The sequence below is a fragment of the Prinia subflava genome, chromosome 26, assembly GCF_021018805.1.
Source record: "Prinia subflava isolate CZ2003 ecotype Zambia chromosome 26, Cam_Psub_1.2, whole genome shotgun sequence".
NCBI lineage: Eukaryota > Metazoa > Chordata > Aves > Passeriformes > Cisticolidae > Prinia > Prinia subflava.
This window is the reverse complement of record NC_086272.1, coordinates 1,891,773-1,907,164: the sequence shown is the minus strand read 5'-3', so window position 1 is coordinate 1,907,164 and position 15,392 is coordinate 1,891,773. Positions and strand designations below refer to the sequence as shown.

At 55.9% G+C, this 15,392-nt stretch overlaps 1 protein-coding gene across 1 annotated transcript; it reads right to left on the bottom strand.

The window, feature by feature from the left end:
• Positions 1-5,394: 5,394 nt before the first annotated feature.
• On the bottom strand, positions 5,395-12,671 carry LOC134562184 (serine/threonine-protein kinase pim-1-like). The gene is made up of 7 exons (XM_063419607.1): positions 12,657-12,671; positions 7,860-8,060; positions 7,293-7,727; positions 7,113-7,163; positions 6,563-6,929; positions 5,738-5,917; positions 5,395-5,501 (listed from the first exon to the last, which is right to left on the bottom strand). The coding sequence occupies exons 1-7, from the start codon at positions 12,669-12,671 to the stop codon at positions 5,395-5,397; spliced, it is 1,356 nt and encodes a 451-aa protein (XP_063275677.1).
• Between the last annotated feature and the right edge of the window lie 2,721 nt (positions 12,672-15,392).

The window sequence follows — 15,392 nt, the reverse complement described above, 5'->3', positions numbered from 1 at the left end:
CAGCCTTTTCCATCTGGAAGCTGCACATGGAGAGGGAGTCCCCACCTCTGTTCCTTGCACAGCCCCCAGGAGCCCAGGGCTGCCATCTCAAGGCCCTGCTGGCCCTGAGGCCTCCCAGGTGCCTCAGGCTGCTGTGACACCCCTGCACACAGAGGGAAGAGTGGCAGGGCTGTGCTCAAAGTCAGCTCCATGTGCTGCTGCTGCTGCTGCTGTGGGGGTCATTTGTGCAGCCCTGCCCAGAGGGAGGGATCAGCTCCAGGCCCTGCTGCTGCTCCCTGGGCTCAGCCCCAGGTTGGTTGTTGCTGGCAGTGCCAGCAGAGGCGGTGGCTGCAGCAGCGGGTGCTGACAGTGCCCCAAGCCCCGGGGCCGCAGGGGTCCCTGTGCTGGGGCTGGCAGGGAGCTGCCCCTTGTTCTCCCTCTGCCCTGCAGAGCTGGGCTGGGCACAAGTGGGGCAGCACAGCAAACAGGGAGCCTGCCAGACTCCTGCAGCCCTGTCTGCTCAGAGTTTGGGCCTTGGAGCTGCAGGTGGGCAAAGGCAGCTGCTTCTGCTCCCTCTGTGTGTCCCCGTGTCCAGCAGTGCTGCTCCATCAGTCTGTGCCCAGCAATGGGGAAAAGCCTCAGCCCTGCAGGGCCAGGAGCTGCCGGGCTGTGCCTGAGCAGCTCAGCCAGCGGGAAGGGAGCTCCTCCACACGGGAACCAGCAGCAAAGCACTGGAGCAACTCGTTCTTGGGCACAGCCCAAATTCTGGGAGGGAATAACAGAGTTATTCACGTGCATTGGTGCATCAGCACTGCAGGTGCTGTGCCTGCAAACACATGGCTCAAGATGTGCAAAGGAATTCTGCAACTCTTGACTGGATCAGGATGTCACCAGTGCTGAACTCCAGTTTAGCCCAAAGCAACCACTTTACACCTCTGCTGGTCTCTGCTAGATCTTTTTCTTCAGGGTTTCCAGACAAAAGCAAACAGAGGAGGAGCCTACATTTTCATTGTTTATCCAAAATGTATCTCATTTTGCTGTACATTCCTCTTTTAGGATGTGTTATCTGCTTAACAAGGAAAAGAAAAAAGGAAAAAACAGGGAAAAAAGAAAGGGAGAACAAAAAACAAACATGGAGTGAAAAATCTTCTGTAACTTTAGATTAAGAGGTAGCTGATCTTCTTAAAAAGACAACTAAATTACTTAATTTGTGAATGTTTTGATGGCATGGATCCATCCTACTGACCTCAGTATCCTTTTTTAAAAGTATATGGGTTTTCTTTCCAATATTAAGTTATTTGAAATTGTTGTTGAAGCATTAAGAAACTGGCCTATGGATTGTGCATGACTGTATCTTGAGGGTAAAAAATATTACAGTTTGACACTTCGACCTAGAGTTGCAACTGAAAGTTGTAAATCCCAGTGGATTGTGTGGCAGCAGCCTTTCCTTGAGAATTTGCAGCATCACAAAGACTTCATCAGTGGGCTTGGGGGTGCTTGGAGGTTTGTCCTGTTCCACTCTGGGATTTCATGAAACAGGACTTCACCTGCCAACATGCCAGGTCACGTTCTGCCACCCCAGCTCCTTGGACCCTGTATCCCCCAAAGCAGACACAAAGTGTTTCTGCTGCTACCCCCTTGACACAAATCCACAGAGCTGGGATTTTCCCAAGTCTCGTGTCTCAATTGCTCCATATTCCTAAAGCACCAGCAGAGTCCATGCCGATAAATACAGTGAGTTACACGGATGGTGTAACTTCCTGCCTAGAAATCCTGAAACTGCTTCTGAATGATGCTCCCTCCAGCTCTTGAACACCTACTCACACTGAGCTGGGAAAAATTGCCCTGGCCACTGGCTTACAAGTGAGTTATTCCAAACTTAGAACTCTGTGGGAAATCTCTATCTATCCCTATCCTTTTAGTATATCCATACATGGGGGTGTGCATGGATGTGTCTTGTGCAAAGAGGAAGGAGTGTGCAAGCAACGTGACTGACACTTTCACTCTCTGTGTTCATTCCATACCCATGGGTACAAAGACATTATGGAAACACTGGCACACACAGACCCTTCTGTCCCTGCACACAGAGACATCCCAGAGCCCCTGGCACACACACACCCTTCTGTCCATGCACACAGAGACATCCCAGAGCCCCTGGCACACACAGACCCTTCTGTCCATGCACACAGAGACATCCCAGAGCCCCTGGCACACACAGACCCTTCTGTCCATGCACACAGAGACATCCCAGAGCCCCTGGCACACACAGACCCTTCTGTCCATGGGTACAGACACATCCCAGAGCCCCTGGCACACACAGACCCTTCTGTCCATGCAGGCAGAGACATCCCAGAGCCCCTGGCACACACAGACCCTTCTGTCCATGCACACAGAGACATCCCAGAGCCCCTGGCACACACAGACCCTTCTGTCCATGGGTACAGACACATCCCAGAGCCCCTGGCACACACAGACCCTTCTGTCCATGGGTACAGACACATCCCAGAGCCCCTGGCACACACAGACCCTTCTGTCCATGGGTACAGAGACACCCCAGAGCCCCTGGCACACACAGACCCTTCTCTCCATGCAGACAGAGACATCCCAGAGCCCCTGGCACACACAGACCCTTCTGTCCATGCACACAGAGACATCCCAGAGCCCCTGGCACACACAGACCCTTCTGACCATGCAGGCAGAGACATCCCAGAGCCCCTGGCACACACAGACCCTTCTGACCATGCAGGCAGAGACATCCCAGAGCCCCTGGCACACACAGACCCCTCTGTCCCTGGAGGACGCAGCACAGCGGGTGGGGCCGGTTGGTGGCAGCGAGTCCTGCACAGCAGGCCAGACCCGGCTCCAGCCCTGCCAGGCCCTGACAAGGCTCAGTGCCACCTCCTCTGCAATGGGAAAGCCCTTCAGCCTTGTCCCTGCCCACAGGAGCACTGCTGGCCTGGCAGCACAGTTTGTTTTCTCCACAGGCTGCAGGAGATGAGAACACAACCCTTGCAAACACTGACTGCAAGGCACAGCTCTGGGTGCTCCCCATTGTCACCATGAGATTCTCCCAGTATTCTGAGCGTTCATACTAAAGTAGAAGTGTGCACCTTCTCGCGCTCGTTCACGTAAACAAGGAGATTGTGTTTTGTAAATATTGCTATTGTTTTGAATGCCTTGTCCAAGAGAAGGGGAGGTTGAATGACAGTCCCTCTGACCAATGTGGTTGAGCAGGGGGAATGCCACTCTCCAATCCATGGGCACCTTGCTAAAAGTATACAATAGGAAGTAATAAACAAAGCAGGAGATTCTCCCTGCTGCTCTGATCTCCCCAGATTCGTGGCTCTGTGTGTCTTTTCAGGCGAGGCTCCCAGAGACAGCCCATGAACCTCAGCCCTGTCACCACTGCCTGCCCCAGGCTTCAGGGGATGCAGTGGGAGCCCGGCTGGGCTCTGCCCTGGGGCCATCCTGCAGGGAGAGCTGCAAACAGGGAGCATTTCCTTGCCACAAACAGCCAAGCCAGGGGTGCAGGGCAGCTGCTCCAGCCCGCACTGCACTGCTGTGTGCTGTGCCCTGGGGCTGGGGCTCCCTGCAGAGGGGACTGCACTGGTGTGCCAGAGGAGACAAAGAAGCTTCAGCTTAACCTTAGTGAGGCGGGTGGGTGGGCTGGGAGAGTGAGGAGGCTCAAGGGGATTCACAGAGCTCATCCTGCTGAAAGGACAAGGAAAAGGGAGTGGGAACTGAGCACTGAGGAGAGCTGAGGGCTGGACAGCAGCTCTCACTGACACTAAAATGCCACGGGACCGCGGAGATATTGCTGCTCTTCAGCCAGTGACAGGATGAGGCCCTAAACCTGGGGTTTGGTCTTCCTTGTGGTGAAGGCCATCAAGGAAGGCAACAGTGTGACGGAGACTGTGATGGGCTGGGAACTCACTGGGGGAAAGGAGGGAGCAGTTGTGAAATTTAAAAGTAGGTGGGGGAGAGAAATCTTCAGGGAAGGGCTGAGCTACACCTTGGGCAAGTTGATAAATGTCATTTGGGGTCATCCCAGATTGATTGCATTTCAGAAGTTCTTGATCAAGTTTAATTTTGGAGGGTGTGATGTTTTCCCTCGGAGATGTACACTCTGCAAGCTGCATTGCCCAAGTGCTCAAGCAAGTCTCTGCTGCAGGTCACACCATTTCTTCTTTGGCTGATTCTGGCCTGGGGCTGAGCTCCAGCAGAGCCCTGGCAGAGCCCAGAGCAGCCTTAGCATCCGCAGAGCCTGGCTGCAAGGAGAGAAATCAGAACCCGCCCGTAAGCTGAAGGTTCCTGTCCCCCTTGTCCCAGTGCCCACCGTGCCCAGGCCATGCTGGCCGTGCCCAGAGCACTGCCCAGAGCTGCCCATCATTGCTGCCCTTGGCAGCAGAGCAGGAGGGCAGGACATGTGCCCAGCCTGCAGCCAGCCGTGGCACATCCACCTCCTCAGCAGCTGCCCACAGCAGGATGCTCCTGTGCTGGCTGCCTTCTCCCAAAAGCTCTGATCCCACCCAGGCCAAGAAGACGGGACCCACCTGACGCCATCCACCGCTGGAAGAAAAGCTGCTCCCAAACGATGTCCTCAGCCTTCTCCAAGGGCACGGCCCATCCACGGCACGGCTGGTCCCAAGCACTTCCCCATCCAGACTGGACAACACCTAGAACGCTTCCTTTAGAGAAACAAACAGCAAATTAACGAAAATAGACTACAGACAAAAAGGGAAAATGAGCGAAATGGCACAGTGGATACTGGGGGCTGTTGGCAGGGCCAGGACCCCACACCCATTTCACACCCACCCCAGCTCATGCCCCCCAGCCCTGCCAAAATACAGCTTGGCGCCCACTGAAAAATCAGTTGCTCCCACCCCAGAAAAAGGGGGAACCTTTGTTTCCCGGCCAGCCTGTGCAATGCCCAAATCTGGGAGCATCCCCCTGTGTGTGCACTCATCTGCAAATTCACTGTGGAGCCTGGCTTTGAAGAAGGTGCCAGAATCAAAGTCCATCATCTTCAGCTTTGTGGTGGCCTGGTCGAGGAAGAGGTTTTCATCCTTGATGTTGTCCTGGCTGTCTCCAGCAGCAGCAGCCCCACCTGGCACAGCTTCTCCAGGGGCTGCTTCTCTTTCCCTGGGAGTGAGACCAGGCTGTCAGTGTTCTGCCCAGGGCCCCAGCTGGCAGTGACCCAGGACAAGCCAAAGCAGCTGGGATGGCAGCCAGCAGTGCTGGGCAGAGCAGCTCAGCTCCAGCACAGGGGCTGTGTCTTCCCATCTGATGACCCCTGTGCAGTGACACAGGCAGGACAAAAAAGTCTGGGTCCTTTGCTTCTGATTGCCAAGGCATGTGTGGAGCTGGAACTTACCAGGGCCCTGCATCGCTGTTTCTGTGGCTCTCTCCCTTCTTCTATGGCAGATGACTATCCTGCATCCAGGGATGACACAACAGGTCTTCTACTGAAGGCCGGTCCACATCCAGCATGGATAAACACTGCCGGATGACATCTTGGCACTCTGGCGAGAGAAACCAGAAACCGCCGGTCAGTTGGAGAAGGCTCCTGTCTGCCCCACTGTTCCCATTCTCAGGCCATGCTGCATTTGCTCAGAGCTGGGCCTAAACTTTCCCAGGAATTCCCTGTTTTGGAGGAAAGCAGGACAGCAGGACACGTGCCACCTCCTCAGCAGCTGCCACAGCCCACTGCTGTCTCCCAGCACTGGCATTCCCCCCATGCCCAGACATGAGGATTCACCTTGAGAGAGCCGTGGTGGCAGCGAGAGCTGATGGTCCCAGCTGATCTTGTGGCCCCTCCTGAAAGGGTGCTCCCCACACACCATCTGGTGCAGCAGGATGCCCAGGGACCAGACGGTAGCTGGCTGTCCATAGTACCAGCCAAACTGGTTCCATTCCGGGGGGCTGTATGACGGTGTTCCTATGGAATACAGATGGAGTTCATCAGGGGGATGCTGCTGCTCCCAGAGCCTGGCCCCAGCATCCCTGGGCATGCAGGGGCTGCCCCAGTGGGACGTGGTGTGACCTGCTGCCCTCTGGCCAGCACCTGGGACTTGTGTACAAACTTAGGGTTGGAAAAGAAGCCACTGGTGTCGGAAGGTGGCAGTGGAAGCCCTGGCAAGGCCCAACCATGACAAGCAAAACCCACTCAGTGCTGGGGAAAAACCATGCCTTACTCGTCCCTGCCTGCATTGCCCCAAAAACCATTATGAACCCAAAGCAAACCAGGCAATCACGGCAGTCCAAGCCCTTTCTCACCTGCACACCAAACTGGCTGGTGCACATGTTCTGGCTCCCCTCTCAGCCACCCCCACCCACGGGTGCTTCTGTTGGGCTGGCTGCCCCAGCCCCAGCCCCAGTCCCAGGCAGAGTGGCTGGCAAAGGCTGCCAGCAGGGCTGGAAGCTGGTCCCCCCACCCACTTGTGTTCAAAAGCAACTGGGCTGAAGACTCAGTGCCATGAGTGGCAGGGAAAGGGAGAATCCCCAGAGCCACACCCAGGCTGGGCTGTGAGATGTTGGGCCAGGAGATGTCTGGAATGGGGAGCACACCCCTGCGAGGGCTCACCTGCAAAGTGAGTATAGGCTGTGTCTTGTAGGTAGGTGCCACAGCCAAAATCGATCAATTTGGCCTGCCCGGTGGCCAGGTCAAGCAGGATGTTCCCTGGCTTGAGGTCGCGGTGCAGGACCCCGCAGCTGGTGCAGTGCCGCACGGCCTCCAGCACCTGGCGGAACAGCTCCCGCGCCACCTCCTCGCACAGGAACCGCCGTGCCCGAATGAAATGCTGGAGGTCCTGAGAACGCTCCGGGCGCTCCATGATGATAATGATGTCTTTGGGGAGCTCCAGCCACTCCAGCAGCTGGACGACACCAGGGAAGCCAGTGGAGACCTTGTGCAGCAGCACGATCTCCAGTGGTGCGCTGGTGCCGTTGGGCTGTGGGAGGAGCACAATGTTGTCAGTGAGGCTGAGGCCGTGCCAGGGGTCAGGGACCCCTCAGCCAGCCCGGGATGCTCTGCACCCTTTGCTGGCCCCACGCCCGCTCTCCCTCCAGGCGTCCTGGCGGCTTCCACCCTGCCCGGCATGGCCCAGCTTCTCCTGCTGGCCCCGCTCACTCACCAGCTCACCCCAATGCCGGACACGGTTCCGTGGCACCCTTTTGATGGCCACCTGCAAGCCAAGGGGAGCAGCAGGCTGAGCTCACTGCCTGCCCTGCCCAGCCCCAGCCTCCTTCTCCTTCGCCCTCCTCCTCCTCCTGCGCCCCTTCCTTGTGCACCCATCACCGGCCCTGCCGCTCACCGGGGCACGGTCTGAGAGCCGTGTGGCCGCCCAGACGCTGCCGAAGCCGCCGTGGCCCAGCAGCGAACCCAGGCGGTACTGCTCCTGGAGGGCCTGCTGCGCCTTCCCTGCCGGCGAGACGCGGCTGTCAGCGCTCGGCCCGGGGCCAGGAACGGCCCCCGAGCGCCCCTCGAGCGGCCCGGGCTGGGCATCCCCAGGCATTTGCTCCTGGCAACGGGACAGCAGCGGCTCAGGGCCAGCGGCCGTGCTGCCAAGCGGAGGAGCTTGGGCTGGGGAAGCCGCAGTGGAGGCGGCGGGAGCGGCCGCGCCGCCTGTGTCCTCTGCGGGCCCAGGGACGAGCCGGGGCCGGGGCCGGGGCCGGGGCCGGGGCCGGGGCCGGGGCCGGGGCCGGGGCCGGGGACGGGGCCGGGGCCGGGGCCGGGGCCGGGGCCGGGGCTGGGGCCGGGGCTGGGGCCGAGGCTCGAGCCGGGGCCGGGGCTGGGGCCGGGGCCGGGGCCGGGGCCGGGGCTGGGGCAGGGGACGGGGCCGAGGCTCGAGCCGGGGCTGGGGCCGGGGCCTGGGCTGGGCTCGGTAAAGGCGCAGCCAAAGGCCAGCAATGCTGCCCCAGCCCCAGGCACTGATGCCCGCCCAGCAGCGCCATCGCCAGCACTGCCAGAGCCGGGCGAAGGCGAGACCGCGGCGGGACGCCCGGGGGCAGGGACGGGGCAGCCCCGCCCGGGGCCGGGGGTGGGCCCGAGGCATGGCCCGGCCCGGCAGGGGAGAGGGAGACTGGGTTGGGAGGGGGACACTGGGAAAGGGAGAGGCTGCGGGACTGTGGGAGAGGGAGAGGGGAAGCACGGGTTGGTCAACAAAGCCGCTTTTTTCTTCTCTGCTGCTGCCGCTGCTGCCGCTCTGCTGCTGCAACTGAAGCTCCAGGGCCGTTTGTCCCCTGGTCAGTTTTTTCCGTTGCCCCCTCTGCCTCGCACCGAGCCCTGCACTCCCCGGGGCAGCCCCTGAGCCTGTCCAAACACGGGAACTTCGCCGTTTTCAGTCAGGGCCCAGTCTTGACTCCTGCACAGTGACAGAGGAATCCCCTTGGCTGTTGCTGTGCATTGTCCCTGCTGAGGGTCAGACACTGTCACAGCACATTCCCTGAATGCAGAATTTGAACCTGACCCAAGCACTGCACTTGTGTCTCCGGCATTGCTTTCCAAGAAAAACGGGAAGGCAAACTGGATGTAGCTCATGGTATTTTACAGTGTCTAAATCTTGCCAAGTCTTGGATGTCAGAGGTGAGACCCATTTAGAATTAATGAGATGAAGAAGTAGTTTAAGATGGAAAGTGGGACAGAGAAATAAACAGAGGAAAATATCTTGGGTTGTTTCTTTCCACTTTCATTTCATTTCCGAAAAGCTATTTCAGCTTTCCCAGAATCTTCTCCACAGTCCTGTCTGCTCTTTCCAAGAACCTTTCCTGGAGAACGAGTTGCACCATCTGTCACAAGATATCCCACCCATGCAGCTTCTCTTGACTTTCCACAACATGTGTGAAGCAGGAGTCTTGCAGCAAAGCAGGAGAAAGGTTTTGAGAACTTTACAACTTTTTCTTTCCTTTCCCCATGTGGGCTGGGGAGTTGTGCCATTGGGAAGGTTTTCATTGTTCCTGTTCTACCCGAAGCAAACAGGACGGGCTCCCAGGGGTACCTACTGGGAGTCTGTTATCGTCCACCCAAACAGGAAGAAGAGGTGGACAACTTCTTCTCTAAGAAGCTGGAGAATGTTTCAGGATCACCAGCCCTTGTTCTCGTAGGTGACTTTAACCTACCAGACATCTGCTGGGAACTCAGTACAGCGGCAAAGAGGCAGTGCAGGAAGGTTTTGGAGTGGATGGAGGAGAACTTTTTGTGACAGTGGATGAGTGAGGCCAGCAGGGTAGGGACTATGTTTGACCTGTTGTTTGCAAATAGAGAAAGGCTGGTGGGAGATGTGGTGCTTGGAGGCTGCTTGGGGCACAGGGATGATGAAATTACAGAGTTCTCAATATGTGGTGAATTCAGGAGGGACATCAAAAAGATTTTTACATTGGACTTCTGGAGGGGAGACTTTGGCCGTTTTAGGAGACTTATTCAGAGAGTTCCTTGGGAAGGAACCCTTAAAAACAGAGGAGTCCAGGAAAGGTGGGTGTGCTTCAATGCAGAGATCTTGAGGGCACAGGAACAGACTGTCCCTGTGTGCTGAAAGATGAGCTGACAAGGCAAACGTCCAGCCTGGATGGGCAAGGAGATTTCAGAGGAACTTAGGAATAAAAAGAGGATGTATCATTTTTGGAAGGAGGGTCAGGTCTCTCAGGAAGTATTTAAGGGAACATGTAGGAAAAAAAATATTAGGGAGGCCAAAGCTCAGCTTGAAGTCATTTTGGCACCTTTTGTAAAGGATAATAAAATATGTTTTTACAAATAAATTAATGGCAAAAGGAAGGGTAGGACCAACCTTTGTTCTCTACTGGATGTGGGAGGGAACTTAGGAACTGCAGATGAGGAGAAGACAAAAGTGCTTAACGCCTTCTTTGGCTCAGTCTTTAGTGGGAAGACGGCTTGTCCTCAGGACAGCTGCCCTCCTGGGCTGGTAGATGGTGTCAGGGAGCAGAATGGTGCCCCTGTTATCCAGGAGGAGGCAGTCAGAGAACTGCTGAGCCACTTGGATGTTCAAAATCCATGGGCCCAGATGGGATCCAGCCCAGGGTGTTGAGGGAGCTGGCAGATGAGCTTGTGAAGCCACTCTCCATCATTTCCCAACAGTCCTGGCTCACTGGTGAGGTTCCAGAGGACTGGAGGTGGGCCAATGTGTTGTGTGACCCCTACACCATAAGGGTAGAAAGGAGGATCCTGGTAATTATAGGCCAGTTTGATATGGGAAACATATCTAAAATTCAGAATTTTAGAAGCATTTAATGTGCTTAATCAGATGGAGGGGAAGCAGAAATATACAGCTTATTTAGCAATCCTGTAAAAGCAGAAAAACAACTTGTAGCAGAACACATGAGGATTTAGTTGCTAGGTAAAGGCCACAGAGATAAGATGTATATTGTGTATATTGTGAAAACTCAGTAAAGCAAGACTTAGGTATAGTGAAAACCCCATAAAGCAGAACCTGTGGCTTAAGAAATCAGAAAGAACCAGGCTCGTGGTTTTGGCCAGGACAAAGTGACCTGGGAGTTAGCCAAACCTTCACTGCACCTGCCCAGAGGCAGAGGTCAAACAGTGAACAACTGAGGAAGACCTCTTACTTCATCAGAAGACCCCAGCCTGCAACCACCAGGAGATGTGGCACCAGAGAAGGCTAATTATAATAGGAAGTGCAAGGAGGCGGAGAGTGGGCAGAGAATGGGCGGGGAGGGAGGGGTTGTTTTGTGGGATCTGAGTGTATTTAAACCTTAAACCTGTCTCAACCAGGTACGCAGGTATGGTGGGAAATCCCCCTTGTGTCCCAGATGGAAATAAAACATACCTGCTTTACAGTTTGAATTGTAAATCCTTATCCCACAACTCAAGTCAGCCTGAACTCAGTACCCAGTAGGGCACTGCAGCAGCTTATACTGAGTGTCATCACACAGCACCTACAGGATGGCCAGGCTATCAGACCCGGCCAGCACGGGTTTAAGAACAGAAGGTCGTGTTTGACCAACCTGGTCTCCGTTTATGACCAGGTGACCCGCCAGGTGGGTGCGGGAAAGGCAGTGGATGTTGTGTACCTGGATTTCAGCAAGGCCTTGGACACTGTCTCCCACAGCACACTCCTGGAAAAGCTGGCAGCCCACAGCTTGGACAGGAGCACTCTGTGCTGGGTTAAGAACTGCCTGCATGGCTGGGCCTAGAGAGTGGTGGTGAAGGTTCTGCATCCAGCTGGTGGCACCAGTGGTGTTCCCCTGGGGTCTGTGCTGGGGCCAGTTCTGTTCAATATTTTTATTGACGACATGGATGAGGGGATTGAGTCTTTCATTAGTAAATTTGCAGCTGACACTAAGCTTGGACCGTGTGTCCATCTGTTGGAGGGTAGGAGGGCTCTGCAGAAAGACCTGGAATGACTGGATAGATGGGCAGAGTCCAATAGGATGAAGTTTAATAAGTGCAAGTGCTGAGTCCTGCATTTTGGCCACAAAAACTTCCTGCAGCACTCTAGGCTGGCAAGAGAGTGGCTGGACAGCAGCCAGGGAAGGGGACCTGGGGCACTGCTGGACAGCAGGCTGGACATGAGGCAGCAGTGTGGGCAGGTGGGCAAGAAGGCCAATGGCTCCTGGCCTGGATCAGGAATGGCGTGGCCAGCAGGAGCAGGGCAGTGTTTCTTCTCCTGTATTCGGCACTGGTGAGGCCGCACCTCGAGTGCCGTGTCCAGTTCTGGGCCCCCAATTTAGGAAGGACATTGAGATGCTTGAGCACATCCAGGAGAGGGCAACAAGGCTGGTGAGGGGCTTGGAACAAAAACCCTGTTAAGAACGGCTGAGGGAGCTGTGGTTGTTTCGCCTGGAGAAAAGGAGACTCAGAGGTGACCTAATCGCTCTCTACAATTCCCTGAAGGGTAGCTGTAGTCAGGTGGGGTTTGGTCTCTTTCTCCAGACAGCAGCTGACACAACAAAAGGACACAGTCTTCAGCTGCCCCAAGGGAAATACAGGATGGATATTAGGAAGAAGTTTTTCACAGAGAGAGTGATAAAGTATTGGAATGGTCTGCCTGAGGAGGTGGTGGAGTCACCATCCCTGGATGTGTTTAAAAAAAGATTGGATGAGGCACTCAGGGCACTAACCCAGGTTAAGCTGAGGTGTTTGGGGCATGGGTTGGATTTGATGCTCTTGAAGGTCTCATCCTACCCAGTCACTCTGTGAATTCGGTAAGAAATTTAGGCTCAGCTCTGGTGGCTCATTCCATCCTGGCTCAGGGCACAGCATCAGGAAGGTCTTTGCGTTCCAAGGCTTTGCTGCAGCCAAAGAAATCTCCTGGCTCAGGGTCACCTTTCCTGCTCAGCCAGACCCAAGAGTGCCCCAGCAACAGCAGAGAATGGCAGCATTGCCATGGGCTGGCACAGCAGGGGGAGATTTCCCCCTTGAGAGTGGCTCATATTGCAGTTTTTGCATTCAGGCAGCTCCAGATCCCTCAGCTTTGGTTGCACAGCAGCTGGAAATGCAAGTGCAGGAGCTCTGTTCATGCCCAGCCACAGCAGGTGACAGCAAGGACAGGCTCCTGGCAGCGTGACATTGGTAGGCAGCTCCTTCAACAAAAGCTGGGGGCTAGAACTCTGTGCAGAAAATGCCCTGATGGTCTCTGCACCAGGCAAAAGGAACAAAGTTTCAGTTTTGGCCTTTCTAGAGAGCACCAAAATGATTCCTTTACAGAACAAGGTTGCATTGCCGGCTGTTCCCCAACCCCCAGAGGAGAGCCCAGGGGCCCAAGGAGCTGCGAGCGGGGACTCTGCAGGAGCCGGGACAGCGAGAGAGCCCGGGCTGAAGGTCAGCCCCGGGGCGGGCAGGGCCTGGGAGGGGGCACAGCCCGGGGGTTCCGCAGAGCCTCCCTGCTGCAAAGGCCCGGCTGGGACAGCGGGGCAGCTGCCGGGAGCCGTGTGCCAGGGCCGGGCCGCGGGTGGGTGTTCAAAGCGCCTCCAGGGGAGCAGCTTTTTGTCCCGGCCCGGGGGCATTCCCGCGGGGTCGGGGTCCCTGCGAAGGCGCCGGAGGGCAGGGTGGAAGGGGTTAGTTTGTGGGTTTGTTTGTGGATTATTTTTTGTGGGGGTTGATGGCTGGTTGGGATTTTATTGTTTTGGGAGGGGATACGGGCAATGTTTTTTTGTGAGATGCCCCCGGCAGTTTGAACCCCCTTGGGTGCGGGGAGCGCTGGCGCAGCCCCGGCACGGGCGGGGCGGCCCCGGGCGGGCTGTGGGAGCCGGGAGCGGCCGCCCGGGCCCGGAGCCGCCGCCTTGGGCCGGGAGCCCCCCGGGCAGAGCTCTGTGCTCGGGGCCCAGGCCCGGGCGGCCCGGGGAGCTCTCGGTGGCCCGTGGGCCCCGGCGCAGGTGGGTCCGTGTGGCCGGGCTCGCAGGGGAGCGGAGCGGCCCGGCCGTGGCCGTGCGGGGCCTGTTGGGGCTCGGGGGGCCGGGCTGGGCCGGGCAAAGGCTGAGGGAGAGCGGGGGAAGCGATGGCACAGAGGCCCCGGGCTCCCCGTGCCCCCCTGGCCACGCAGCCGGGCTCGGGGGCCGCCTCGCTCAGACCCGGCCCCGGCTGCGGGGGTCCCCGGGGCCCTGGGGAGGGGGCGGCGGGGGCTGGCGGAGCTCTGTGCCCGGGGCTGGGCGCGGCTGCCCAGGGAGCGGGGCATGCAGGGTCCCCCCGTGGTGGGGCTTGCTCTGCCCGGCTCAGGGGCTGCATTGTCAGCCCAGAGACACGTGGGGATTGCCCGGTACCAGCAGCACTGGGAGGCAAACCCGGGAATGGGGGGAGCAGAAACGGGCAGTGCGAGAGCTGGGGGTGTTCCAGAAGCCTGGACAGGTTGGGAGCAAGGACAAGGGGGACCCATGGATACCCCAGGACTCTGAAAGAGGGACCCTGGATAGTGCTGAGCCCAGGGACACCTGTGATCCCCAAGTGGTGAGCCCAGAGAAGGGGAACCTCGTGGATTCTCAGGAGCCACAGCAGCCCAGAGAGGGCCAACACCAATACAAACTTGACCCTGGGCAGCACAGACAGGGGGGCCTCCGGGACCCCAAAGTGGAGAGATTGTGAAATACAAAGTTATGTTTCGTGTCAGGGAAATGGAGAAAATCTGTGTAATTGTAGTTGTGGAACACAGCAATGAGACAGTTATAAAGATGAGTTCTAATAAACAGCTGAGGAAAGCATAGAAGGAAGTTTTTGAATAAATCTTTTGCTTGCAATTATCTATCTATCTAAGTCTCAAGCTATTCTGCAATAAGTGTCCTTTAATTATAACTTTAGAAGCTTGCTTTGTATTAAAGAATTTTAAACTGTAGTTTTAGAGTGCAAAAAGGTTTTTTTTAGACAAAAGAAGGAAATAAGGAGGGGGCTCAGGCTTCACACAAGCTGGGAAAACATCCTGGACATGAAGATATGACTTCAGCTCACTGATTTATGGCTCCTGGAGAGAGAAACTGGACATCACTATTGGAGATTTGTTGCAGCCGGGAAGCCTGGTAGGCTTCCGTGGCGGTCAGTTGCTTAAGGGCAGAAATGCCTAGTCATGGTGACTAGGCCAAAATAACCCTTCTCCCGCGCTTGGACCCTCGCTTATCTCCCTGTAAGACAATAGGTCACTTTGTACCCCGAACCATACCATTGGACACCTTTTCAAAACCTCTGTACCCTATAAAAACCCCACTTTCCCCCAGCTCAGCAGAAGCCGCTGTCCCTGGAACCCTTCACGGAAGAAGCTAATAAAGATTCATCTGTAGAACTTCATACGGCGCTTCTCCTCTCTCTCCCTGCGTCTGCCAAGGCACCTTAGCAAGCTTATGAGCTGAGAATCACTGCTAAAGAGCTGATCACTGCTAAGAGCTGAATATCACTATAACTAAGCTTGCTAAGTGTTGCCTGGGCCCGGGAGCTTTGCCGGAGTTGCTTAGACAGGGGGGTACGTAAGTGCACCCCTAACTAAGACCAACAAAGGCAGCCGAGACACTGACTGAAGCTACCGGGGAAAAAACAAAAGAGATTGAAGGACTTGAAAATAGAGATGGGACCCCCACATCTGGAAGCCAGATCCCACCACCTGGAAAAACATATCCTGGAAGTACATCCTGGAGTATTGAAATATCGGAATAGATCACAATGGTCTATAGAATTATACAGGACAATCTATAGATTTATGGCTGTTAGGTATTGAATTGTGACGTTAAAACTAGAAATGGAAACTGCTGAGAAAGTTTATGAATATGTATGAATATAGCAAATAAAATACCAGCAAGCCCAGCAATGGGTGTGCAGTTGGAAGGGAAAACCCCTACCACTGTACCCAGCGCTGCCTTTTGCTCACACTTTATCATGATAATTAATTAATTATTAAATTGCTGCTTGATATATTGGCCGTGTCAAGCGTCTTATTTTTAACAATTTGGTGGAGAATGCGGGC

Excerpts from the sequence above, each read along its gene's own strand:
- LOC134562184 (XM_063419607.1), bottom strand. Across the intron at positions 7,728-7,859 it reads TTTGGCTGCGCCTTTACCGA|CCCCGGCCCCGGCCCCGGCC; the intron begins GCCCAGCCCAGG and ends CCCCGGCCCCAG. Across the intron at positions 6,930-7,112 it reads TCCGGCATTGGGGTGAGCTG|CCCAACGGCACCAGCGCACC; the intron begins GTGAGTGAGCGG and ends CTCCTCCCACAG.